The 20,851-nt window shown below is 56.2% G+C and overlaps 3 protein-coding genes across 3 annotated transcripts; all 3 read right to left on the reverse strand.

The window, feature by feature from the left end:
* Positions 1-3,714: 3,714 nt before the first annotated feature.
* MCRIP1 (MAPK regulated corepressor interacting protein 1) lies at positions 3,715-5,929 on the reverse strand. Its single transcript, XM_074160193.1, has 5 exons — positions 5,886-5,929; positions 5,750-5,799; positions 5,562-5,680; positions 5,318-5,416; positions 3,715-5,189 (listed from the first exon to the last, which is right to left on the reverse strand). Exons 2-5 carry the CDS (start codon positions 5,755-5,757, stop codon positions 5,125-5,127), a joined length of 291 nt encoding a protein of 96 aa, XP_074016294.1. The 5' UTR covers positions 5,758-5,799; positions 5,886-5,929; the 3' UTR covers positions 3,715-5,124.
* A 337-nt stretch (positions 5,930-6,266) lies between these two features.
* On the reverse strand, positions 6,267-7,976 carry PPP1R27 (protein phosphatase 1 regulatory subunit 27). The gene is made up of 3 exons (XM_074160347.1): positions 7,778-7,976; positions 6,588-6,738; positions 6,267-6,390 (listed from the first exon to the last, which is right to left on the reverse strand). Exons 1-3 carry the CDS (start codon positions 7,962-7,964, stop codon positions 6,267-6,269), a joined length of 462 nt encoding a protein of 153 aa, XP_074016448.1. The 5' UTR covers positions 7,965-7,976.
* Positions 7,977-10,674: 2,698 nt separating this feature from the next.
* P4HB (prolyl 4-hydroxylase subunit beta) lies at positions 10,675-20,607 on the reverse strand. Its single transcript, XM_074160023.1, has 11 exons — positions 20,375-20,607; positions 19,868-20,074; positions 18,921-19,054; positions 18,563-18,700; positions 15,779-15,883; positions 15,380-15,505; positions 14,093-14,293; positions 13,312-13,432; positions 12,911-13,092; positions 12,366-12,452; positions 10,675-11,762 (listed from the first exon to the last, which is right to left on the reverse strand). The coding sequence occupies exons 1-11, from the start codon at positions 20,532-20,534 to the stop codon at positions 11,676-11,678; spliced, it is 1,548 nt and encodes a 515-aa protein (XP_074016124.1). The 5' UTR covers positions 20,535-20,607; the 3' UTR covers positions 10,675-11,675.
* Positions 20,608-20,851: the final 244 nt, after the last annotated feature.

A 20,851-nucleotide genomic window follows, 5' to 3' on the forward strand; every position in this document is an offset into this window, starting at 1 on the left:
CCACGCCGGCCATCATGAGGGACGGCGGGAGCCACGCTGTCTGCCTGGGGGCGGTGGGGTCCCAGACCACAGCGAGGGCGTCAGCGGGGCTGGCCGTGGCACGGGGAGGGCATGCCCACAGCGCCGGCCCCGGCTGCGCTGCCCTTGGCTCCTGGCGGCAGCGCCAGGCCGAGCACACAGTAATTTTCCTCTGTTTACTTGACAACTTGCCGTCGGCCCCGGCCGAGCGGGGACCCGGCATCCAGGGACCGGTGCGGCGCAGGCAGCGGGGATGTGGGGTGGAGGGGTCCGGGCCGTGGCGCCAGGGGGGCTGTGAGCCTATAGCAGCAATGCTGTGGGGCCACAGACGAGGGGACACAGTAGCCATGAGGGAGCGGGGCGGTGGGGCTGAATGGGCAAGGGGAGGGCAGCGCAGGGGTCTGCCTGGCACTCCCCCCCGGGTGCGGGGATGGGGAGGGGGACAGGGAGGGACCCTGCCCAGTGCCCCATTGCCGGAGCTGGCCAGGGCTGGCCCCCATGGCCGCTGGCGTCACTGTGGCCTCCTGACGTGGTAACGAGCCTAATTGAGGCAAATTGCTGGAGCACGAAGCGGTTTCTGGGAAGGTAAATATGGTCATGGCGTGGCGCCGGGCCCTGCGCCTGTTGCTCCAGCGTTGCCATGGCAACACCCCACTGTCATCCCCCCGGTGACATGGTGATGCCCTGCTGGCCCCACAGCACTGAGGGCATGGGGACCCAGGGGTGGATGAACCCCACTGAGGGGGGGGGGGGCGAGGCAATGGCAGGGGCTGGCAGCACCGGGCACAGCCCCGAGCAGGGACAGTGTCTGCTGGTGGCCAGGAGCCTCGTGCAAGTGCCCAGTGTCTGCCCATGCCAGGGGCCCACTGGAGCACGTGCCCATAGCCCTGGCCACCAGCCTGTGCCACGAGGCTGAGCCTGCACACCCTGTGACCTGGTTGTCCCCCCCCCTGCCAGCGGCTCCCTGGCACACACGGCCCCCCAGGACGGCTGGGCACAGCTCCTGGAACCCCAGGGAAAGGGAGCAGGGTGCCCGCAGCCCCTGGGAGCGGGGCCAGCCCTGCCCAAGGAATCTGCTCCCACGGGAATGTCATCAGCATCCCTTCCCATCGCCGCGGGGAGTCTCTGGGAGGGGACAGCCCACTGTCCCTGTGCCACCCTGCCCGGCAGAGCCTCCATGTGCAGTGGGAGCCTGTGGGACACGGCACCCACCCTGCGCCGGGACAGGGCAGGAAGGACAAGGGGGGCTCGGAGGAAGCTGCCCGTGTCCCTCGCTCCAGGGACCCCGCTGGGGCTGGGGCTGGCACTGCCCGCAGCGGTGTCACCCCTGACAGCACCCCAGTGTGCGTCTCTGGCAGCACAACACACACATGCGTGCACGCACACTCACACAAACACATCCCACACACCCCCCATTTGCAGACCTTGGTTCCCCAGCTGAAGCCGCCCGTTCCCTGTGACCGGTGGACCACCGGTGGGCCACCAGCCCACATGCCCTGGGGCAGAGAATCACAGAGTCATAGAATAGTTTGGGTTGAAGGGACCTCCAAAGGCCACCCAGTCCAACCCCCTGCCATGAGCAGGGACATCTTCAATGAGCAGGGACATCTTCAACTCAATCAGGTTGCTCAGGGCCCCATCCAACCTGGCCTGGAACTTTTCCAGGGATGGGGCATCCCCCACCTCTCTGGGCAACCTGGGCCACTGTCTCACCACCCTTACTGTACAGAATTTCTTCCTCAGAGGTGCTGGAGGCGGGGACGGGGAGGGCAGAGGCAAGGCTCGACTGCAGCGCAAGTCCCTGGCCGTGGGGTCAAACCCACGGCGTGGGGCCGGAGCGGTCAATGGCAGCGGCACCCCACAGCTGCACCCCGGGGCCGCGGCGCCTCGCAGGAATACTCCCACTTTATCAAGGGAATTAAGCACCGCAAATTGGTCTTCTAAGTAGATTCTGCCTGCTGCCGTCCCCTCTTCCCACCGCCTAATTCAATGATACAACACATACCTCTCTTCCTCCCACCGTTTAATCTAATGATAAGCACCGTATCCGAGTCACAGGGAAAATAAACCCTTGCCGAGTTCGATTTTTATAGGTAAACAGCCTGATTTCTCTGGCCTGCGGCCTCACTCCCTCGCAGGGGCAACCCCCCCGCCACCTGACTTCCACACTTCTCCTGCGCCGCCTCACCGCCCTCACCCCCGCGGTTTGTTATTAGTCTTTATAAAAATTGCCTGTTTATAGAATGATTTTGGTACGACATTTCATTAGAGTTTGAGCAACTGCTTCGCCTCCGGCTTTAGAGCGACCAAGCCAAGAGAAAAACAAGGCAGAGGCCAGCAGGGTTGGGCTGCAGGACCCCTGTACGTGCCCTCGGGCGCGGGGACACCATTGCAGCCACAGGATGGTCCCAGACGAGGTCTGTGGCATATGCCCAGCTGCAGGGAACAGTGCTGGGCTCCGTGGCAGCCGGCCACCAGCCTGCCCAGCCTGGGCATCACACAGAGCCTGTCCTGGCCATCAGAGCAGTGAGCCAGTCGGCCACACGACACGGCAGACGAGCGGCTTGAGGGCTCTTGCTTGGGCTCACAGCCCCACACCGCTCCCTCCCTCAGTGGCCCAAGCTGCAGGGGCTCTGGCCAGCCAGCTGGGACAGGTCACCTTCTTCCAGCCCCTTCGCATCCCTTCGGGAATCCCTAAGGGCTTCCCGGACATGGGGCACACCATGGGAAAAGCCCAAGGTGAGGGGCGGTGACAGCGGTGTCACCTCTTGCCCCTGCTCCCCCAAGGGCACCAGCTCCCCACAGGTCCTGGCTGTGCCGGGCAAGGGAGAGGGGCCGGGGGTGGCTGCAGTGGATTCGGCAGCCAGAGGGGCCGAGGCACCGTCCTGTGTGCCAGAAGCAGGCAGCACACCCCAGGCACAGTCTGGTGATGGGAGGTAAACAGGGTCGTGGCTGAGTGTGAAGAAGACGCACTTGAGGAGAAATTCTAGCAATGCTAAGTATAGTTTAAATGCCATTAAAGCACGGGGAGGGAAGAGGATCCGAGGGTATTAATAGTCTCAACATTTAAATCTTTGGTCCAGCGACAGCTCGGAGGATGCTGGCTCGCAGGAGGGCTGCCAGAGCCCAAGGGCATTGTGCTTCCAGCACGCAGTGCCAGGCTGCACACACTCGTGGTGAAATCAAGAGCCCAGAGCAAGTGCAAGGGCAAGATCCCTTCTGGAAAAAAATATAAAGAAATAAGAGGCAGCTTCTGCTCTCTGCATTACTTCTCCTTAGGACGTGGTCTGGCCTAAAAGGCACAGAAAGCTCTGGCCTTTATTGCCAGTGCTGAAGTCTAAAATGGAAAACACAGGGCCTCAGGAACAAAATAGGAACGTTTTGGAAGTCTAAAAAAGGGCAGAACAAGGGTCCTGTCCCAGCCAGGCTGCAGGCGCACACGGGACAGAGCAGCAGGCACAGGCAGCAACGAGCCACGGGGTGCTCGGGCAGGGAGCAGCTCGCCAGGATGCCGCGGCTGAGACAACCCTCTCTCCCGAACCTTGGCAGTGCTGCGCTGGATACGGCACACCGGCACCACCGGGAGCCGCCAGGCAGCATCCCGCACGCTGCTCTGCCAGGCACAACCGCTGCGGTGAACAGCCGATGGATTGGCCACGGGGCAGGGGCTGCAGCAGCATCACAGGGAGGCACAGCCAAAAGGACACCAGCTTTTATTTACAACACTCCTCAAGAGACAGACAACAGAAACAAAACAAAAAAAAAACAAAAAAGAAAAGGGGACAGCATAGCTCAACGACTCAACGAAGGAAAGGTAACGGCAGCCCCGGCTCCCCCCCGCACCCCTCCCAAGCCCACGGGCGCTGGGCAGAGCCCCTGGCAGCCCCCTCCCCACTGGCTGGGAGCACAGCGGGCAGGGGGCTGCTCCCACCGCTCCCCACGCTCTGCTGGGGGCACAGAGACACAGCCACTTTGTTCAGACAGGTGAGGATGGCACAGTCGCTCTCCCTCGCTCAAAGATGATGATACAGAAACCACCCAAGCCTTGCCAAGAGCGAGGGTCCCAAGAAAGCCCCCCCCCCCCAGGGCGAGTTACACCGACTACGGCAGACCCCACGCAGTGACATTTCTGCCAGCTGTGGAGGGCAGATCTCTTCCAAGGGTGCACGTCTGGAAAACGGTGTTAGTATAAAACAGCACGGCGCTGCTCAGGCAGGGATGCCAACGAGCTTCTTTCCGCACAGTCAGCACCATCCGCCCCCCACTGCTGCTGCCGCCCATGGAGCTGCCAGAGCACCAAGGCCGGGGGGGGCTGAATGCTGCCCAACACCCCTCTCCAAGCACCTCAGGGGCACTTGGGGCTGTGGCCAGTGCTGGCACTCCATCTCTTTCCATCTGTGGGGAGAGAGGAGCAGCTCCACCTCCTCCAGCACCACAGGGACCGGGCCCAATCTAAGCACAAGGACAAATCCGGCCTCGGACACGACCCACGAGCTCTGGCAGCACTGACCAGTCCCAAGCACTAGAAGCCCAGGTACAAGTTAAACCCTCCCACCAGAGAGCAAGGAACAGCCAGAGTGTGACCTGCCCAGCAGCCAGCTGCACGAAGGGTGTTGAACTGGGGCTGATGGCCTGTCCCGAGGCACAAGGACAGAACCAGCTCTTCTTCCTTCTCCCCTGGCCCGCCGTGGATCCTGGGCGTGCAGGAGGGAGTGGAGAACTAGCGCTGCCTCTACTGACAACACAGCTGCTCTGCTCTGCCCTGCCGCACACCAGAGCCTGGGGAGCCCACGTACTCACACACGAGGGGCAGAGATGGAAGGAGAATGGGAGGTCTGTGAGCCCAGCGTGAAGTGGGGAAGGACAGCTTGAGGCCAGAGAAAGCTAGGAGTGGGAGACTGGAATCCTTTGCAACAGGCTCTGGGCATCCTCAGTGAGCCCCTGAGCATCTTTGACTTCAGGTAGCTTCAGAGCCAGCCCCAAAGCTGACTGGCTTTCCCGCAGGCTTTTGGGAGTACAGACCAGAGAAGGAAATCAACACAAAATCTCAAATTAAATCTGCTTGAGGACCTTAGGAGATGAGCCGATCCGCAGGGAGGACCCGCCTTAGGACTTCTTTGCATCCTGTGTGTTCCTCCTCTTCAGATCACCCAGGTCGACAGGTTTAAATGCTGCAGGGAAGACAGGAGAGACTTTGGCGGCAGAGGCCGCATCACAGCCCGCTCCCAGGCAGTGCAGGCTCCCCGGGGCTGGCCATCCCCTCCGGCAGGGCCGGGGAGGGTGCCCCCAGCCCCCTCACCTTTGAGGCTAGGGTTCGGCATCTTCTCCACGTACTCCTCCACCAGGCTGCGCTCGGAGCCCATCTGGCTGCGCAGGTCACGCTCCACGCACTGCCAGGCTGCGGGGACGGGGGTGAAGGGGGTCGCTGGCCTCACGCACCGCCTGGGCACGGGCCCGGCCGCAGCCGGCGTCCCCCGAGCCCCGCGATCCCCGGGCCCCGGGCCCCCCCGCCTCCGAGCCCCGCGGCCTCCGCCCCCGCTCACCCTCGTAGATGAAGCGCACGTTCTCCTCGTGGGCCGGGGTGAAGATCTCGCTGCCGGCGCCAGGGGAGCGCGGGCCGCCGCTCCGCTTGCCGTTGTAGACCACGCGGGAGACCGGGGAGCTGAAAGCGAAACGCGGGGCTGAGCCGGGCCCGGGGCAGCGGCTGGGCCCGGGCCCGGGCGGGGCTCACCTGGCCATGGCGTCGTGGACTCGGCGGCGGCTCGGCTGGGCTCGGCGCGGCTGCGGGGAGAAAGGAGAAGGCGGCCAGGCCGGGCTAGGCCGCGGGCCGCCCCCCGCACGTCGCCATGGCAACGCGCGCCCCTCACCTGGGCCCGGCTCCCGCCTCCGCTCGCCCTCGGGCCGCGACGGAAGCGCCGCAACGCGCAGGCGCGGCCCCGCCCCCGCGTCAGCGCCGGCTCGCGCTGGCCCCGCCCACTCCCGCGATGGCCCCGCCCGCGGCCCGGCCCGGCCTGGCCCCGGTGATGTCCCCGGCCCCGGCCCCGGTCCCGACCCCGGTCCCGGCGCAGCCTCGCGTCAGTCGGTGTCCCAAATGCTTTATTGGAAAAGTACAAAGTGGTTCCCGAGACGCGGTACCGAGCGAGCTCCCGCCCGGCCGCCGGCCCAGGCCCAGCCCGGGCCCGGCCCTCGGGCCCGGCGCAGCCCCGCCGCCCCGGCGCCCCGAGGCCTGCTCCTCGCCCGGCCCCGCCTCAGCTCATGGCGGCGGCCTGGAAGAGCTCCACCAGGTCCCTGTACTCGGGGTCGATGAGGTCCGAGGGCTTCTCCCCGGCGTCGGTGGTGGCCTCCGGGCTGGCCCCGAGGGAGATGAGGTACCTGAGCAGGAGACATGGCGCTGAGTACGGGGCCACAGCCCCAAGGAGCTGTAAGGCCCTGGCAGTCCCGCAGGTAGGAGGCATCCTCCCGGGAGCAGACCCCAGAGCCCCAACCAGCCCTGGCCCTGTCAGCTCTGGTTCTTGGGGCCCCAAAGCCCAGGGGTGCCCCCGTCACAGCCCAGACCGGGTGCTGCTCACCTGGCAATGTCGGCGTAGCCATCGCTGCAGGCCATGTGCAGGGGCGTCCACCCGTTCTCATCTTTCTGGTGGATGTCAGCGCCGTATTTAACCAGGAGCTTGACACAGTCCAGGTTTCCGGTAAGCACAGCTTCATGGAGGGCTGCCATGCCTGGAAGGAAAGGGTTTATTAGACCTGGACTGCAAATGCGGGTTGTCCACAGCCCAGGAAAGAGGGGTGCCAGCAAACCCTCATTACAGGGAGATGAGTTTGGGGAAAGAAACAAAGACTGAGGAAGCAAGAGGAGCTGCTACAGGCTTCTGTTCCCCTTCTATAGCACAAATACCCCATCTAAGGTGGCACAGCACCCCTTCCCCATTGGGCTGGGCAGGACTGATGACAGGAGGAGGAGCTGTCCTCTCCTGCCCCGAGCCCCAGCTGGGACTCAGGTGGGGACACGAGGAGAGTGTCTCTGGGGTCCTGCTCTGTCTGAGTTTCGGAAGCTCCCTACAGAGCAAGTAATGAAGCAATCAATATAGATAGGAGGGAGCCTGGGATCATCTGAGAGCCCACCTCTGTGGCCGTGTGACAGCAGAAGCTGAAGCCAAGCACAAGAAAGGGACAAATCTGGGCTCTGCACCAGACAGTTTGGATCGAGGCATTCCATAAACAGTTGCTAGTGAGGTTGGGTGGGTGCAAACACAACACAATGCCTTCCCCACAGACATAAATGCCACAAGTCCGCAGATCCACACGTGCGAGAGAGAAGAGTGTGAGAAACGGACAGATTCAGGAACCAAACGAGGAGCCTTCCTCCTCCCTGCTGTTCCCCCAAGCCGGGGCAAAGGCAGGAGCCCCACAGACCAGCCCATGCCCACGGCTCCTTTTCTAGGTCGCACCATGCTGCAGCTGCATGGTCATGCCTTGAAGGGACCCGGGGGTTAAGCCTCCCTGGGCTGGCCATGCTGTCGAGAGGAGACATTGGGGAGATGTTGGGATGCTGGCACAGGGCTTTCTTGGGCCCTGCTGGGCAATGTTGGGGGTAGTACTTCTTGCCAGGGAGGAAAACGACTCAATTCCAACCTGTCACCCTACTGAAGGTGGCCCTTGTCCTAGCTTTGGCCACACAGTGCTCTCTGGTCTCCCTTGCAGCCCAACTGAGCCATGCCGCCACACAGACTCCAGCTCTGCCAGCCCTGGCAGCACTCACCAGAAGGGTAGATGGTGTCCAGCGTCACCTTCCTGGCACGAATGAATCTGCCCACCTGCTCCAGGTCCCCCTGCCTGATGTGGTCCTGGAAGACGACATCGTTGGGGAAGTGCACAGTGCGCGAGGCTCTCAGTCTCTGGCTGTACCGACTGTACCGGGGCATTGAGACTGGGAAATAGTCCTTCATGCTGATGGCAGCCTTCAGACGCTGCGGAGGAAGAGGAGGAGCAGGGGCATGGGGGGCTGCAGGAGCAGCCGGAGTCGCTCAGTGCTTGGCTCTGTGACCCGCTGGACTCCAAGCACCGCTTTCTCTTCTGCCTGGCAGGTTCCTCCTCGCTATGGAGGGCTGATGGCACCCACACCGCTCTGCTCCCTCCGCACCTGTGGCTGTGCCCGTGTCCCCAGCAGTGCTGGTCCCCCTCGCTGGCTCTCCCTGCACTCCTGTGCCGCACACAGGAGATGGCACTGGGCACACACAGGCCCTTGGCCCAGGACTGATGGTTCTCCAGGGGCATCGCGTTATATAGGCTCCTGTGGGCTATTTTGAGGACATGCAGCTCATCCTATTTGCCATGATATTTTGTAATCGAGCTGCCCAGGCCCGCAGCCTCCCACTTTTGGGCAGAAGTTGGTGTCTCATCTTACCACCCACCTGTTGATGTGCCCATCCAAGGGGTCAAAGCTACTCTTGCTTTTTCATCAGCAGCCCTTCAGAGGAGCCCAAGAGCCTGAGAACAGACCTTCCCAGCAACAAGCCCTCTCACACGCACACGTGCCAGGGAAGAGACATGCACGGTCACCGTGCGAATGGAACCAGCCGCTCTCATACCAACCAGCCAGCGCAGCGCAGACGTGTCAGAGCTGTGGTGCCAAATACATTCAGAGCGAAGTCACTCTCCTGCAGTTGCATCAGACAACCTGAAAGGAGCCGAATGAGCTGTGCTGCCCAGCACGGCTGCGGAATAGCGCACAGCTAAACGTGGAGAACACCACCATGTTGGAGATTATCAGTGCCCTTGCGAGGACAGAGGTGCTGTGGGCGCTCCTGATGCAGGTGCAGAACCAGAAGCCTTTAATGCCAGTCCATGGTGTTCAACATCCTACTTCCAACTCAGAACCAGCTGCCCGTAAGGGCAGGCTTCCACGGAACAGCCTCAGAAGAATAGCTGAAGAATAGCACCACCACCAGACCTCTCCTGCACTCATTACTGGCCAGCTGTAGCTGTCAAAGGCCCAATATGGACCATTTACACAGAGGAATCTTTCAGATCTGCCAAGGGTTCAAGCAACAACTGCTCCTCTATCCTTTTTCCCCCGTCAACGTTTGGTCATTTCAGACACATGAGCATATTGTGCTCTGTTTTGTGTTGGTGGGCATTGTCCAGGCAGGACAATGAACTCCCCTGTGGTACAGCAGGAAAAATCCCTGTCCCGCATCAGGAGTCACAGGGATTTCACTCTGCCCCTTCTGCAGCAGACCCTTGTCCTGAACTCCGGCCAGCAGCGGGGCCGACAGCCCGGTCAGCCACGACCCGAGCACCGCCTGCTGCACTCTTCGTCTTCTGGCAAACGCATTGATCTTTCTGCTGAGCATCCCCGCTCAGCGGCACGTCAGCCGGAGCGGTTCAATAGGAGGCTGAGCCCTCTGCTGCGGAGACAGAACGCTTTTAGCTCTTAGTTCTTGGAACAGCAATTAGCTGTGTACACAAGATGACTCCGATGGAGTCCTGCTCTGCCAAGAGCAGCCTCGGCGTATGAGAAGAGCCCCCTCCTCTGAGCTGAGCAGGGCAGGTCTCAGACCATAAACATGGGAGAACCACTGCCTTGTTTACAGTTTAACTGCTTCTACAAAACAGGTCTTTTTGAGCCAAGCCCTAGCCAGCAGCTTCTAGTGGAGCTTCTTAGCACTGCTCTCTTCCTCCCCACCCCAAAACACAAGGCAGCTTTCTTACTTGGAGCAGCCACCACTAACCAGCCCTGACAGTGGCCACCAGCGCTGCCGGGGCAGGACAACAGCAGTTGGGCATGCTACAGACCCCCTGCCTCCAGCGGTGCGGGGTCGCAGCCCCAGGGGGAGGCATCTTCAAAGATCCTTCTCCCCATAACCGCAGGTAACAGTCAAATGTGACTGATCCCTAACAGGACAGGCAGCAGCAAACTTGGTTTTTTAAGTCCCAGGGTCTGCAATCACCTGCTCAGCCCCAGGCAAGGAGCTGCTGGGGTGAAGGTCTGCACACACACCTCAAAGACTGAGCAGGGGCTCTGGTAACACTGCTCTTCTACTACCCCAGCGCACCCACGCTCAGGGACAGGCACCAGTAGCCTTCTCAGTTGCCCTCTAGCTTCACCGTGCCCCTCCGTGTGACATTTATAGCATATTTTCTTACAAACATATTTCCAGCAGTAAGTGACTGGTTTGGAAATAGCAGTGTAGCTCAGGGGGTCATGTGAGGCTGACGAGCAGCCCCAGGTCTCCCTCCAGGCAAATTCCTCATCAACTGCTCCAGAGCAACCAGGCCCCCTCACCCCAGGCCAGCTGGCAAACAGAGGCCCCTGTTCTCAGAACCCAGGCCAGTGTCCGCTCGCTGCTCACGGAGCTGTTAATTGTCTGCCTGCACAAGCTGATTTAACCTGGACACAACATGGTCACCTTGTTTTTTCCCTTCATAGATTACACAATACAAATTTCTTCAGGTTACAGTACCAGAAGCTGCCTGGAAGCATTCAGAAAGTGTAGTTTCTCTCAAAAATGTGGTATTTAGTGAGAGTTCAAGAAGGCTGACAAACACACACCATTTTGGCCAAGTCCCTTGAGAACTAACCCTAGAACTCTGCTCCTCTTTGGGGTCAGGTTCAAATACATCCATTCCATATTCTGATAAAGACAGAGACATAATAGTATTAAAATCTCAACTTTATTTGGCCAACAAATTCAGTTCCAATGTTATTGTAGCGGAATGCTAAGAACAGCCTGATGCAGCTCAGGCTTTTGAGGCACTCCCCTGTTCAAGTTCCTCCCCAAAACCCAGTAAATTGCAAATGTCCTGTTTGATCTGTTTTATCAGGCCCTCCCACACCACCCACCTGCCTGGTCAACCCATTCAAAATAATGCATGGAAAGTGATTGCAAAACAGTCTTGCATTTGATCGAAAGGATGGCAACACAGCAAGGTCTCACCTAAGCTGTTGAGCCAGCGACCACCTCCACCCCCAAGAGCCTGCCACAGCCAGTGCACACAGTGTCCCACCCTTCCCAGTGTTTGGAATCATCATCTCCAAGTGTTTTAAAGCAGAGGGGAAAGGAAACATCTGGCCAGCATGAAGAGTAGCAGCTTCATGTACACCTTTCACCAGGATGACGCCACCAGCTAATGCCTCTGCCCCTACATGTACTGAAGGCTGATCCCAGGGAAGAACAGCTGAGACCATTAAAGACCCTGCCAGGTGCAGAAATTAACTATGGGCTTTAGTTTAAAAAGAAAAAAAGGAAAAAAAAACAACCAAAAAGCTTTCTTGGAAGATGTTAGTGGCAAGGCTCCAGGATGTTGGGCCACTGAACTTGTGCTACCGCTTCACAATCTGCTTCTACCCAGAAGAACAGAATACTTCAAACAAAAGCTGTGTACAAAAAAAGTACATCACAATAAAAAAAAAATTAGCCCAGCTGGCTGGGCTGGCTACCTAGTGACAGATCCCTTCTCAAAAGCAAAAAAGAAAAGAAAAGATAGTCAAGTGTACAGAAAAGTGAGGGTAAAGTGTTACTTTAAAAGCCAATCCCTGGATTTCCAGTCATTCACCTTCTGCTTTAAATCTTAATGGGTTTCTGACTCACTGGGCTGCATAACAGCAGCCAATTTAGTGTCTGATTTTTTTGGGGTGATGTAGATCAGTCTTCTCTTTACAATTCATCCTTTTGGAGTTTCTGCTCGTCATCATCACCTTCCTCAAGGTCTGTTTCTTCATCTGTCTCCAGGTCCTCCAGATCCTGTATGGGTGTTAGACAGCTATTGGTTTCTGGCACATCAGGCAGGTCCAAACCCAAGCACAGAACAGCATCTCTGATCTACTACTCTCTGCTGCCATGTTACCAAAACATCCAGAGGCTTCTACCAGGAGCTCTGGATTTGGGACACTGAGGATCAGAAATCCCTGGAAGGTGGTACCTGAAGCATCCTCCACCCTGGCAGGGTGTAATGTTCATCATCCTGCTGAGCTCCAGGTGCTGGGCAGGAGCTCTCAAAGAACAAGCCCTCTAAGTACTCCAGTTTGCAGACAACCAGAGACAGCTTGTGCTGGTTATAATATTAACAGTTTCCATGCATTTGTGTTTAAGCCTCCCAAGAACATTTATTTCACACCCAGTTGAAGTGTTCTCAATAAAAGGAGTCCATTACAGGCCAATGGCCAGCCAGGCAGCAACTGAACAGGTCACGTTTTATGATGTGGGCACTTTTGTTCACCAATAATATCCTTTCCTGCCACATAAAAGCCCAGGATCTTATTTAGGACTGAGGATTCCAGCAGAGCACCAGACCCAACCCACACTCCACATTCTGAAGGCCCAGAGTCTTGTATTAATATTACTCACATCATCAGCTGCTGCCCCATCCTGGCCTCCGCTCTCCAAGAACTTCTTGAAGCCTTCTAGTGTCCTCTCCCCATTGTAGTCAATCACCTACACAGGAAAAAGCATCGAGATAATGGTTATGGGCACCTACAGAACTACGCCCCTGGAGAGGAGAATTCTCTTTCTAAGCAACAGTCAACATGCCAAGCAAAAGGGAATTTAAAAATTCACCTTCACCCATATGAGACGAAGGAAAACAGCTCAGCCACTAGACTTCAGAGATCACTGCGAGGAAAGAATAGCCTGCAGATGAGCACACTGTCCTCTGCAATGCTCCCTCTTTTCCCCATTCCCGCTTCCCACCCTCACCAAACTCTCTCCTATAGCCCAGCCCCCCCCCCCCCCCCCCAAAGCCTCTCCGGTGTCCTGGGGACTTGATGTGTTCCAGCCCTATGGAAAGGAGAGCCCTCCCAAAGGCGTTGTCCCAAACAGAACTCAAGCAAGCAACTATGCGTCTCCAGCACTCCCTTGTTGTGTGATTATGTGAAGGTCAGCTGCCTCCTTACATTTCTGCCAGAGCCTGCAGGGAAGAACTTGAGTGTGGGGAAGCTGTGGATTTTCACTGTCTCCACTTCATTGGCTGTTGAATCCATCTTGGCAATGACGATGTTCTCATGGTCCCTGTAGGTCTCTCCCAGCTTGTCCCAGATCGGAGCCAACTGCTTGCAGTGACCACACCAGGGGGCATCTGTTAATTACAACAACATTGCTAGCACCAACAACCAAAAAAAGTTACCACCACTGCTCCCCCCCAGCCCCTACACCAGACAGTTCACACACATTTCTTCAACCAAGGCACTCTGCAGCTTAGATTCCATAAGATGCTTTCTCCCTAATCCCGGTCATGCAGCCTTCTGGCTCTCCTTTCATGCCAGCTACTTGGAGTCAGCTGTTGGAAGATACTTACAGAACTCTACAAAGACATTCTTATTCTCATCAAAAGCAACTTCTTCAAAGTTCTTCCCGACTAGAACTTTGACAGGCTGCTTGTCCCAATCTTCAGGAAGATCTTGACTCATCAGGTGGGGCTGGAGTAAGAAATGAAGTGCAGAGAAATGGTTTGCCACATGGCTGCTCAGCACGTCCACGCAGTTACATATCCTGGAAATCCTGGGTTTAATCACCGCCCCTTAGCGCCTCAACCACAGGCTGTGAGCCATCACATGAATCAGTCACTTCCCCTCCCGCTTGCAGAAAGTCTCCTTCCTGGCCTGAACCAAGAATGACAAGTGCTCTTCTGCAGAGAGTGAGCTGCAACTGAGCTCTGTAGGAAGGAAACAATATTGCTGACAGTATCATTCCCACGGGGCTGACTTTAGCTAAATGGTCACTGCTGGAGTTAAGTTGCCTGTGGCCGCTAAAGCAGAGGGGAGCTGAAAGCTCTTTAAGCTGCACCACACAAGTTCACACCTTCCAAACATTGTTGGCAAAGAGCAACTGGATCAACAGCACCCTTACCAGCAGGACCAGAAAGAGCAGGCTCTGACTGAGCTCGGGTGCCAGCACACAGCTCCCTTCCCTGGTCTTCATGCCCCAGCAGATTTGCCTTTCGTTTCTCAGCACAAAGCCTGCTGTACGTTAGTTGGAAGGATTTTCTCCATATGACTCACACAACTCCTCACGGGGAGCACTTTTTTTGTCTTTGCTTAGCCAGCGGGTTACCACCAGCAGCATTTTATCTTCATTACCTTTATCTTGCCCTCCAGGAACTTATTACAGAACTCTTTGATCTTGTCTGCTGTGAGCTCATCCGATTCAGGTTTGTATTTGGTCATTTCTTCCTCCAGTGTGATCAGACGGACAGCAGGACATTCTTCTTTCTTTAGGCCAAAGAACTCCAAAATCCTCTGGTTGTCACTATGGTCGCTGTCTATGAAGATGAACAGGATCTTTGGAGGAAAAAGTCAAAAGGCATCACGGTGAAGACAAGCACTTCTCAGCTATTGACGCTTTGCACACACTCACAGAATGATATGGGGTTGGAAGGGACCTCTGGAGATCATCTAGTCCAACCCCCCTGCCAAAGCAGGTCCACCCAGAGCAGGTTGCACAGGAACATGTCCAGGTGGGTTTGGAATGTCTCCAGAGACAGAGACTCCACCACCTCTCTGGGCAGCCTCTTCCAGGGCTCTGCGACCCTCAAAGGGAAGAAGTTCCTCCTCATGTTTAGATGGAACTTCTTACATTCAAGTTTGTGCCCATTTCCTCTTGTCCTGTCCCTGGGCACCACTGAAAAAAGACTGGCCCCTTCCTCCTCACACCCACCCTTTAAGTATTTATAGGTGTTGATCAGATCCCCCCTCAGCCTTCTCTTCTCCAGACTAAACAGACCCAAGTCCCTCAGCCTTTCCTCACAAGTGAGATGCTCCAGGCCCCTAATAATCTTTGTGGTCCTCTGCTGTACCCTCTCCAGCAGTTCCCTGTCCTTCTTGAACTGGGGAGCCCAGAACCAGACCCAGTGCTCCGGATGGGGCCTCACCAGAGCAGAGGGGCAGGATGACCACCCTGCACCTGCTGGTCACACTCTTCCTGATGCACCCCAGGATGCCATTGGCCTTCTTGGCCACAAGGGCACATTGCTGGTTCATGGTCATCCTGTTGTCCACCAGGACAGGTGCACTCACACAGGTAGAAGCTGAACTGGCCCCTCTTCCTTCTCCAGGCCCATGAAGAGCACAAACACTGGAGCCCCAGCAGTTCACACAGCATGTGCACAGACCCAGCACCGATGGTCATTAAGGCAGAGTCAGATTTACATCCGCGAGAAGGAAAGTCAGGAGTTTTTAACTGCTATTCCCTCTACAGCTGGGCAAGCCAGCCTGTGAGCCAGTGGCTCAGTCACCTCTTATCAAGAGACAGACACAGAGAGTGCCAGCTTCAAGTCCTCCTCCGCAGCTGTGAAGTGGACACAGACAGCACTACACTTCTCTGCAGGAGGTGGTCACCGAATTCATAACCCAAGAAATTCATCTCACCTTCCCTTTGAAGTTTCCAGCTGCACTCTTGAAGTTGTCCAGTTTCCCTTGATAGTCAGACACACTTTTTGGTAGGAACAGCAGAATATGAGTCTTGATCTCTCCTCCAAAGATTTTAGGAGCAGTCTGAGGAGTAAAAAATAAATTAAATTTTGGAAGAGAGGTAAATCAGTGTCAAGACCAGCTTGGCCCTGCTATTCTGATTAGGCCCTCCGAAACTACAGAACTGCTTTGCACAGCAAGCTTATGCCTTCTTTTCCTTGTGTTCCCCATAACCCCACACTAGCATCAGCTCCCAGGTAACACAAGACCACACAACCTACAATTTAAGCTTTGCTATATTTGAATATATATACAGTTGCCATGGGAAGAAGTCCAGCCAAGTACCTAAAGACCTACCTGTTCAGTGAACTCTATGACCAGAGGCAATGAATTAGACTTGATGAAGTTCAGCAAATTATCTTTTGTGAGATCCCCTTCAAAGTTGTTACGGCCTTCATCAAACTGCAAAAACAGATATTCCTGCATTAGAACACTTCCATATCCCATATGAGTCTCTTTCAGAAATAAGCTGCATTCACACCAGTCACTGACCCAGAGGATCTTGGCTGCGCTTGTCCAGAGCAGACTCCCACCTCTCAAGCCTTAAATCACCCCCAGCAGCAAAAGGTGAGCAGCAACAATACCCTCAGCTTAGATCTTGACATTGTTCTGCGCAATCATGAAACAATTTGTGAAGCAGCTCACAAGGAGGACTTTTAATCCCTGTCTTACAGGTTTGTAGGAGGCATCAGACAGGCAGCTTTCTGCTTCGCAGGAGTTACCAATGTCAGAGCGGACACACGCTTTAACCAGACAGTGCTATGAAAGAAGTCTGACAAAGCCCACTACACACTGGAGAAATTAGTAATTTACTCAGCTCTGTGTGGTTTTCTCAGTCTCTATTGTTAGAGACAATAGCACATATTTAACACGCACTAGAGGTGCCAGATCTCTTTTTATATTAGGACATCACCTGTATCCCTGACCAGGGTTCTCAGAACCCTCTCTGGCAGCCTGGACAGGGACAGCTGTAGAGGAGCTTTGAGGTTAGAGAGAGGATGTGGAGGATAACACAGCAGCCCCATGGCAGGGCAATGCTCCAGTTACCGGCAGAAGCCAGACTGGACTCAGATAACCTTCTGTCGGAGGAAGCATACCAGCCTCAGCTGAAAAGCTGAGCAAAACACTTGACACTGGAAATTAACTCTGTAAATACTTTAAAGAGAGTTGAACATTGCCTTATGCCTTCAGAGCAGTTGCTCGAGGGTCTCTGCAAGTCTGGATGGCTCACAAAAAGAATAAAATGAGAGTGACCAGCCAACAAAGTCTTTCAGTTTAGATCCAACTAACGGCAGGAAGCTGAGCCAAAGTCCAAAAATATAACTGTTGGGAAAATAAACCATCTGGTTCTTATGCCCTAATATTTGGTTACTGTTAGCGCTCATTTTCACTTTGGAGTGGATGTATTTGAGATCTCTCATGGCACTACCATGACATCACACCAAAACAGGGACAAGGAGGTAATGTCCACAGGCTGAAAGGCATCTCCTTCGTTCTTCCAGGTAGAGCAGAGCGTGGCTGCGGCATCCAGCAGCTCATGAGCTGCCTTCCAGACCAAGGTTCCTCCCACTCCTAACACACCCTGCCGGTTGCAGAATTGCTTTTCATCAGAGATGCACCCAAGTTGACTGCACTTATGGAAAACAGCTTGAAAATTTCATTACTGTTAAAGTCTGGTTAAAGCCATTGCCCCAGCCCCAGTTCTTCAGAAGCAGAAGAAACAATAACATAGTGCACAGGACTTAAGGGTTAGAGGATAGTACATCAGATCAAATCAACACAAGTCCATTCCACAGAGCACTCAACATGAGAAAATGTAGAGGTAACTGAACAAAACACACAGTAGTAACTTGTCAGTGCTGTAGCCAGGCCACTGCAAAGCAGCCTCGTACACTGCCCTGCTCAGAGCCCGAGCCTGGTACTTCCCGCAGCCCCAAAAAGACCATCAGCTTTAGAGGAACATTTCTATTCGGACCTCAGCATTTGGACAGAACAAAAGTTGAGAAACCCACCGCAAACAGGGATTTCAGCCCAGCATTAGCCATGAAAAGGGCATTACAGAAAGATCACACCCAGAAAGCGACACATGTGAGAAGAGCAAATCACAGGTAGCAAGTCAGCCAAGAACAAAACAGCCACTGCCTTCACCCACCCCAACTTTTCTAGTTGTAAAACCCCAGCATTTTGAACTCTTTAGCAAGATAATTCACTGGCACCCTCAGTCATACTGATCTGAGCAACCTCTGACTGAGGATTTACATTTGCAAGTTTCTAGCACCATATAAATAACTACAGAGGTGTAGTGGAATAAAATACGCTATTTTAGTTGAAGGAAGAAAGAAAGAATGAAATAAGAATTCCTTCAACTCTTTAGCCTGTCTTAGGTCAAATTAGTCAGATCGGTGACCGATTATTACAGATTTAGGAAGTCTGAACCCAAAGCAGCTTTCTGTCCTGCCTCACCGCACCCAAGCGTGGGGTACCACCAGGTCTAAGGAACCCCTAGGTTGGAGGAGACAAGTAGAATTTCATCCCGGTGACCTGGATTTTAATAGCGAAAGGCATCAGTAAGTTTATTTCTGACTCTGTAGATGGCCAGCATCCCTCTTCATGTAATCCAACCCCCCCAGCCTAGTCTGCTGCAAATCCTCTTAGGAACTCCACTGGAATCACTGCGCTGTGGAACCCACAGCGGTGAGAAACAGAACAACTCCTGGGCACAGCCATCGACTGACAGCAGCAGAGACTGATACTGACTGTGTTTAAAAGTAACTTTGCTGAGCCACAATCACACACAGAGCACCACGGCAGGAGAACTTGGCTACCCTTCTGTTTAAGACCTTCCAAGTTCAGGGAGGGGCACAGGAGGCCTCACGAGTTACAGCCATGGATATTTCAAAGCTTGTGCTGCCCATTACTGCACCACAGCCAGGCATCTGAGAAACAGGGAAGTGAGTGAAGCAACAGACTGGATCTTTTGCTGTTTCCTCCAGGGCTGCCCTCATTTGAAACCAATTAGAGAAAAGGCAGGACAAGGCAGAAGACTCAAGCATGGTGCTCATGCTTTGCACCAACCAGTACCTTCTTGAAGAGGACCACACCATCCTTGCTAAGCTGGTACTTGCTGAAGACATCAGCACTGGAGGAAATCCCAAAAGGAATGTCATCCACGGCCTCTGCTGCCAACAGGAACTCCTTTGCAGGCTCTGATGTCAAATCCTGGAGAATAAAGAAAGGTGTCTCACATGGGACACAAACTGAAGCACAAATATCCCAGGGCTTACCAGGCCAGGGAACTGGAAGATCAAGTAAGGCAGGACAGCAAGTGTTTCCCAACTTATGAAGAGCCTTCCCCAGCTGTCAGGTCCCCACGGGGCAGAAAGCAGGGAAAGCCCCTAGACATACACAAGAGCTCCTCAAACATAAGCACAAACTCTACCTTGAAGAAACCAATCACAACCACTTCACTGGAGTCCACTAACGTCTCCGCTGCAGCGGCGTCTGTCAAGGTAGTTGCGGCTGGGCCAGTGCGTTTCTTCAGCCAGCTGACAATATCATCTGCTTCTCTGCCAGCTACACCAGAAAGAGAAGAACATTGATTCACTTTACACCCCCCGACTACGTTTGAGAACACAAAACCCCTAAGCTTCGAGACAGACTGTTCATTAGCCAGCTGAGAGGTCAGGAAGAATCAAGATACCGTTTACGCAACTTTTCCTTTCACTCCTCGGGTAATTAAGCTAATCACTAATTCTTGAAAGTCAAGGTACAAGGGGCTCCCAGGAATCCATTCTTCTATTGCTTCTAGCCCAAGCGTGTTCTTAAACTTTGACCAGCAATAGCACTTGCTCCCAGATGCTGATATTTTCCATGCAAATTTATCACCTTTTCCTTTCAAAAATCAGTATTCTGGATGTTACCCTCAGCATCCAGCACAGCGTGGCTTGATTTAACTGACTTCTGCTTGTCTTGGTCTTCCTCTTACCTCTGTTTTGGGTTTTTGTGTTTGCCCCTTTACCCAACCACCCAAGCATTTTTTTTTTTCAATTCTGGGCCCTATATTGCTCAAGTAAAGTCAAACCAAGCAACAATCCAACCTTGGATTGCTTTGCTTTCCCTACACAGAAACAATTCCATCTGCCTTAGCTCACATTAGGGATTTCCCCAGCTTTTAGATGAGAAACCCTGTTAAAGGCGGGATGACCTGTTCCCCAACACCCCAGCTCCCACCCAGCACGCACCCGCTGTGGCACCGCTGCCCGGGGCCACTGTCACTGCTGTCACTGTGGACCTTGTCCAGCAGGAGCGTGGGGCCAGGGGCACGGACCCGCCGCCACGTCGCTGCCCTCTGAGCCCGGGTGGGCACAGGGCCAGGTCGGAGCTCACCGGTGTACTCCTTGGGCACGGCCTTGTCGCCGTTCCTGAAGAACTTGATGGTGGGGTACCCGCGCACGCCGAACTGCTGCGCCAGCTCCGACTCCTCCGTGGCATCCACCTTGGCCAGCCGGATCTCCGACCCCTCCGCCTTCAGCTTCGCCGCTGCCTTCGCGTACTCGGGGGCCAGCGCTTTGCAGTGGCCGCACCACGGGGCGTCTGCGGGGCAGGACGGGGGGGCGTCAGCGCCGGACAGAGCCTCCCCAGGCCCCGCTCCCCCCCCCCGGGATCAGGAGGCCCCGGCTCCCAGCCCCGGGGCAGGGCCGAGGCCGGCGCAGAGTCCGCACCCCGGGACCGGCGGCCTCCCCCGGTCCAGCCCAGTGCCTCGGTCGCCCGCCGCCCGAGTCGGCCCCGCACGGCTGCCGGCGGCCGCCACCCCAGTCCCTCAGCACGCCCCCCCCCCCCCCCCCGCCACCCTTCCGCCCTCCCGGCCTCGCCGCTCCCCGGCCCAGCCCTCACAGAACTCGACGAGCAGGTATCGGTGCGCCGCCAGCGCCTGCTCGAAGGAGGCGGCACGCAGCACCAGGACGCCCTCCTCCTCCTCGATGGCGGCGGAGGCGCGGGCGGTCGACGGCAGGAGGAGGCAGAGGAAGGCGGCGACAGCGCGGAGACCCGCCATGGCGCTGATGGCGGCGGGTCGGGACGGGCCGGGACGGGCGTGCGGCCGCGGCACCGCCTCCGCTTATAAACCCGCCTCCCACGGCCGCCGCCGCGCCCCATTGGCCGCGCCGCGCCGCCCCGCCGCGGTCCACCATTGGCTCGGCGCTCCGCACGGGCAGCCGCCCGGCTCCTATTGGTCGGCTGGCTGGGCACGCCCCCCGCCCGCCGCCGCGGGTTGGCCGCCGGCCGCGCTGCCCGCCCGCCGGCCGCCATTGGCTCCTTTCCCCGCTGCACCGCCCGCGATTGGCCGGCGCCGCCGCCCGGCGCCGCCGCCCG

The sequence above is a fragment of the Numenius arquata genome, chromosome 17 (assembly GCF_964106895.1).
Source record: "Numenius arquata chromosome 17, bNumArq3.hap1.1, whole genome shotgun sequence".
NCBI classification, from domain to species: Eukaryota; Metazoa; Chordata; class Aves; order Charadriiformes; family Scolopacidae; genus Numenius; species Numenius arquata.

Bases quoted from the DNA above. Each gene is read 5' to 3' on its own strand.
- MCRIP1 (XM_074160193.1), bottom strand. The intron at 5,417-5,561 runs GTGAGCGGGGGC...CCGTCCCCGCAG, and splicing joins CGTGCGCTTCATCTACGAGG to CCTGGCAGTGCGTGGAGCGT. The intron at 5,190-5,317 runs GTGAGGGGGCTG...TCTTCCCTGCAG, and splicing joins GCCGAACCCTAGCCTCAAAG to CATTTAAACCTGTCGACCTG.
- PPP1R27 (XM_074160347.1), bottom strand. From the start codon at position 7,964: ATGAAGGACTATTTCCCAGTCTCAATGCCCCGGTACAGTCGGTACAGC. The intron at 6,739-7,777 runs GTGAGTGCTGCC...CTTTCCTTCCAG, and splicing joins GGACACCATCTACCCTTCTG to GCATGGCAGCCCTCCATGAA. The intron at 6,391-6,587 runs GTGAGCAGCACC...TCTCCTGCTCAG, and splicing joins GGCTACGCCGACATTGCCAG to GTACCTCATCTCCCTCGGGG.
- P4HB (XM_074160023.1), bottom strand. From the start codon at position 20,534: ATGGCGGGTCTCCGCGCTGTCGCCGCCTTCCTCTGCCTCCTCCTGCCG. The intron at 12,453-12,910 runs GTAAGGAGGCAG...TTTCCTGTGTAG, and splicing joins CTGCAGGCTCTGGCAGAAAT to GTGATTGACTACAATGGGGA. The intron at 11,763-12,365 runs GTGAGTAATATT...ACACCCATACAG, and splicing joins ATGGGGCAGCAGCTGATGAT to GATCTGGAGGACCTGGAGAC.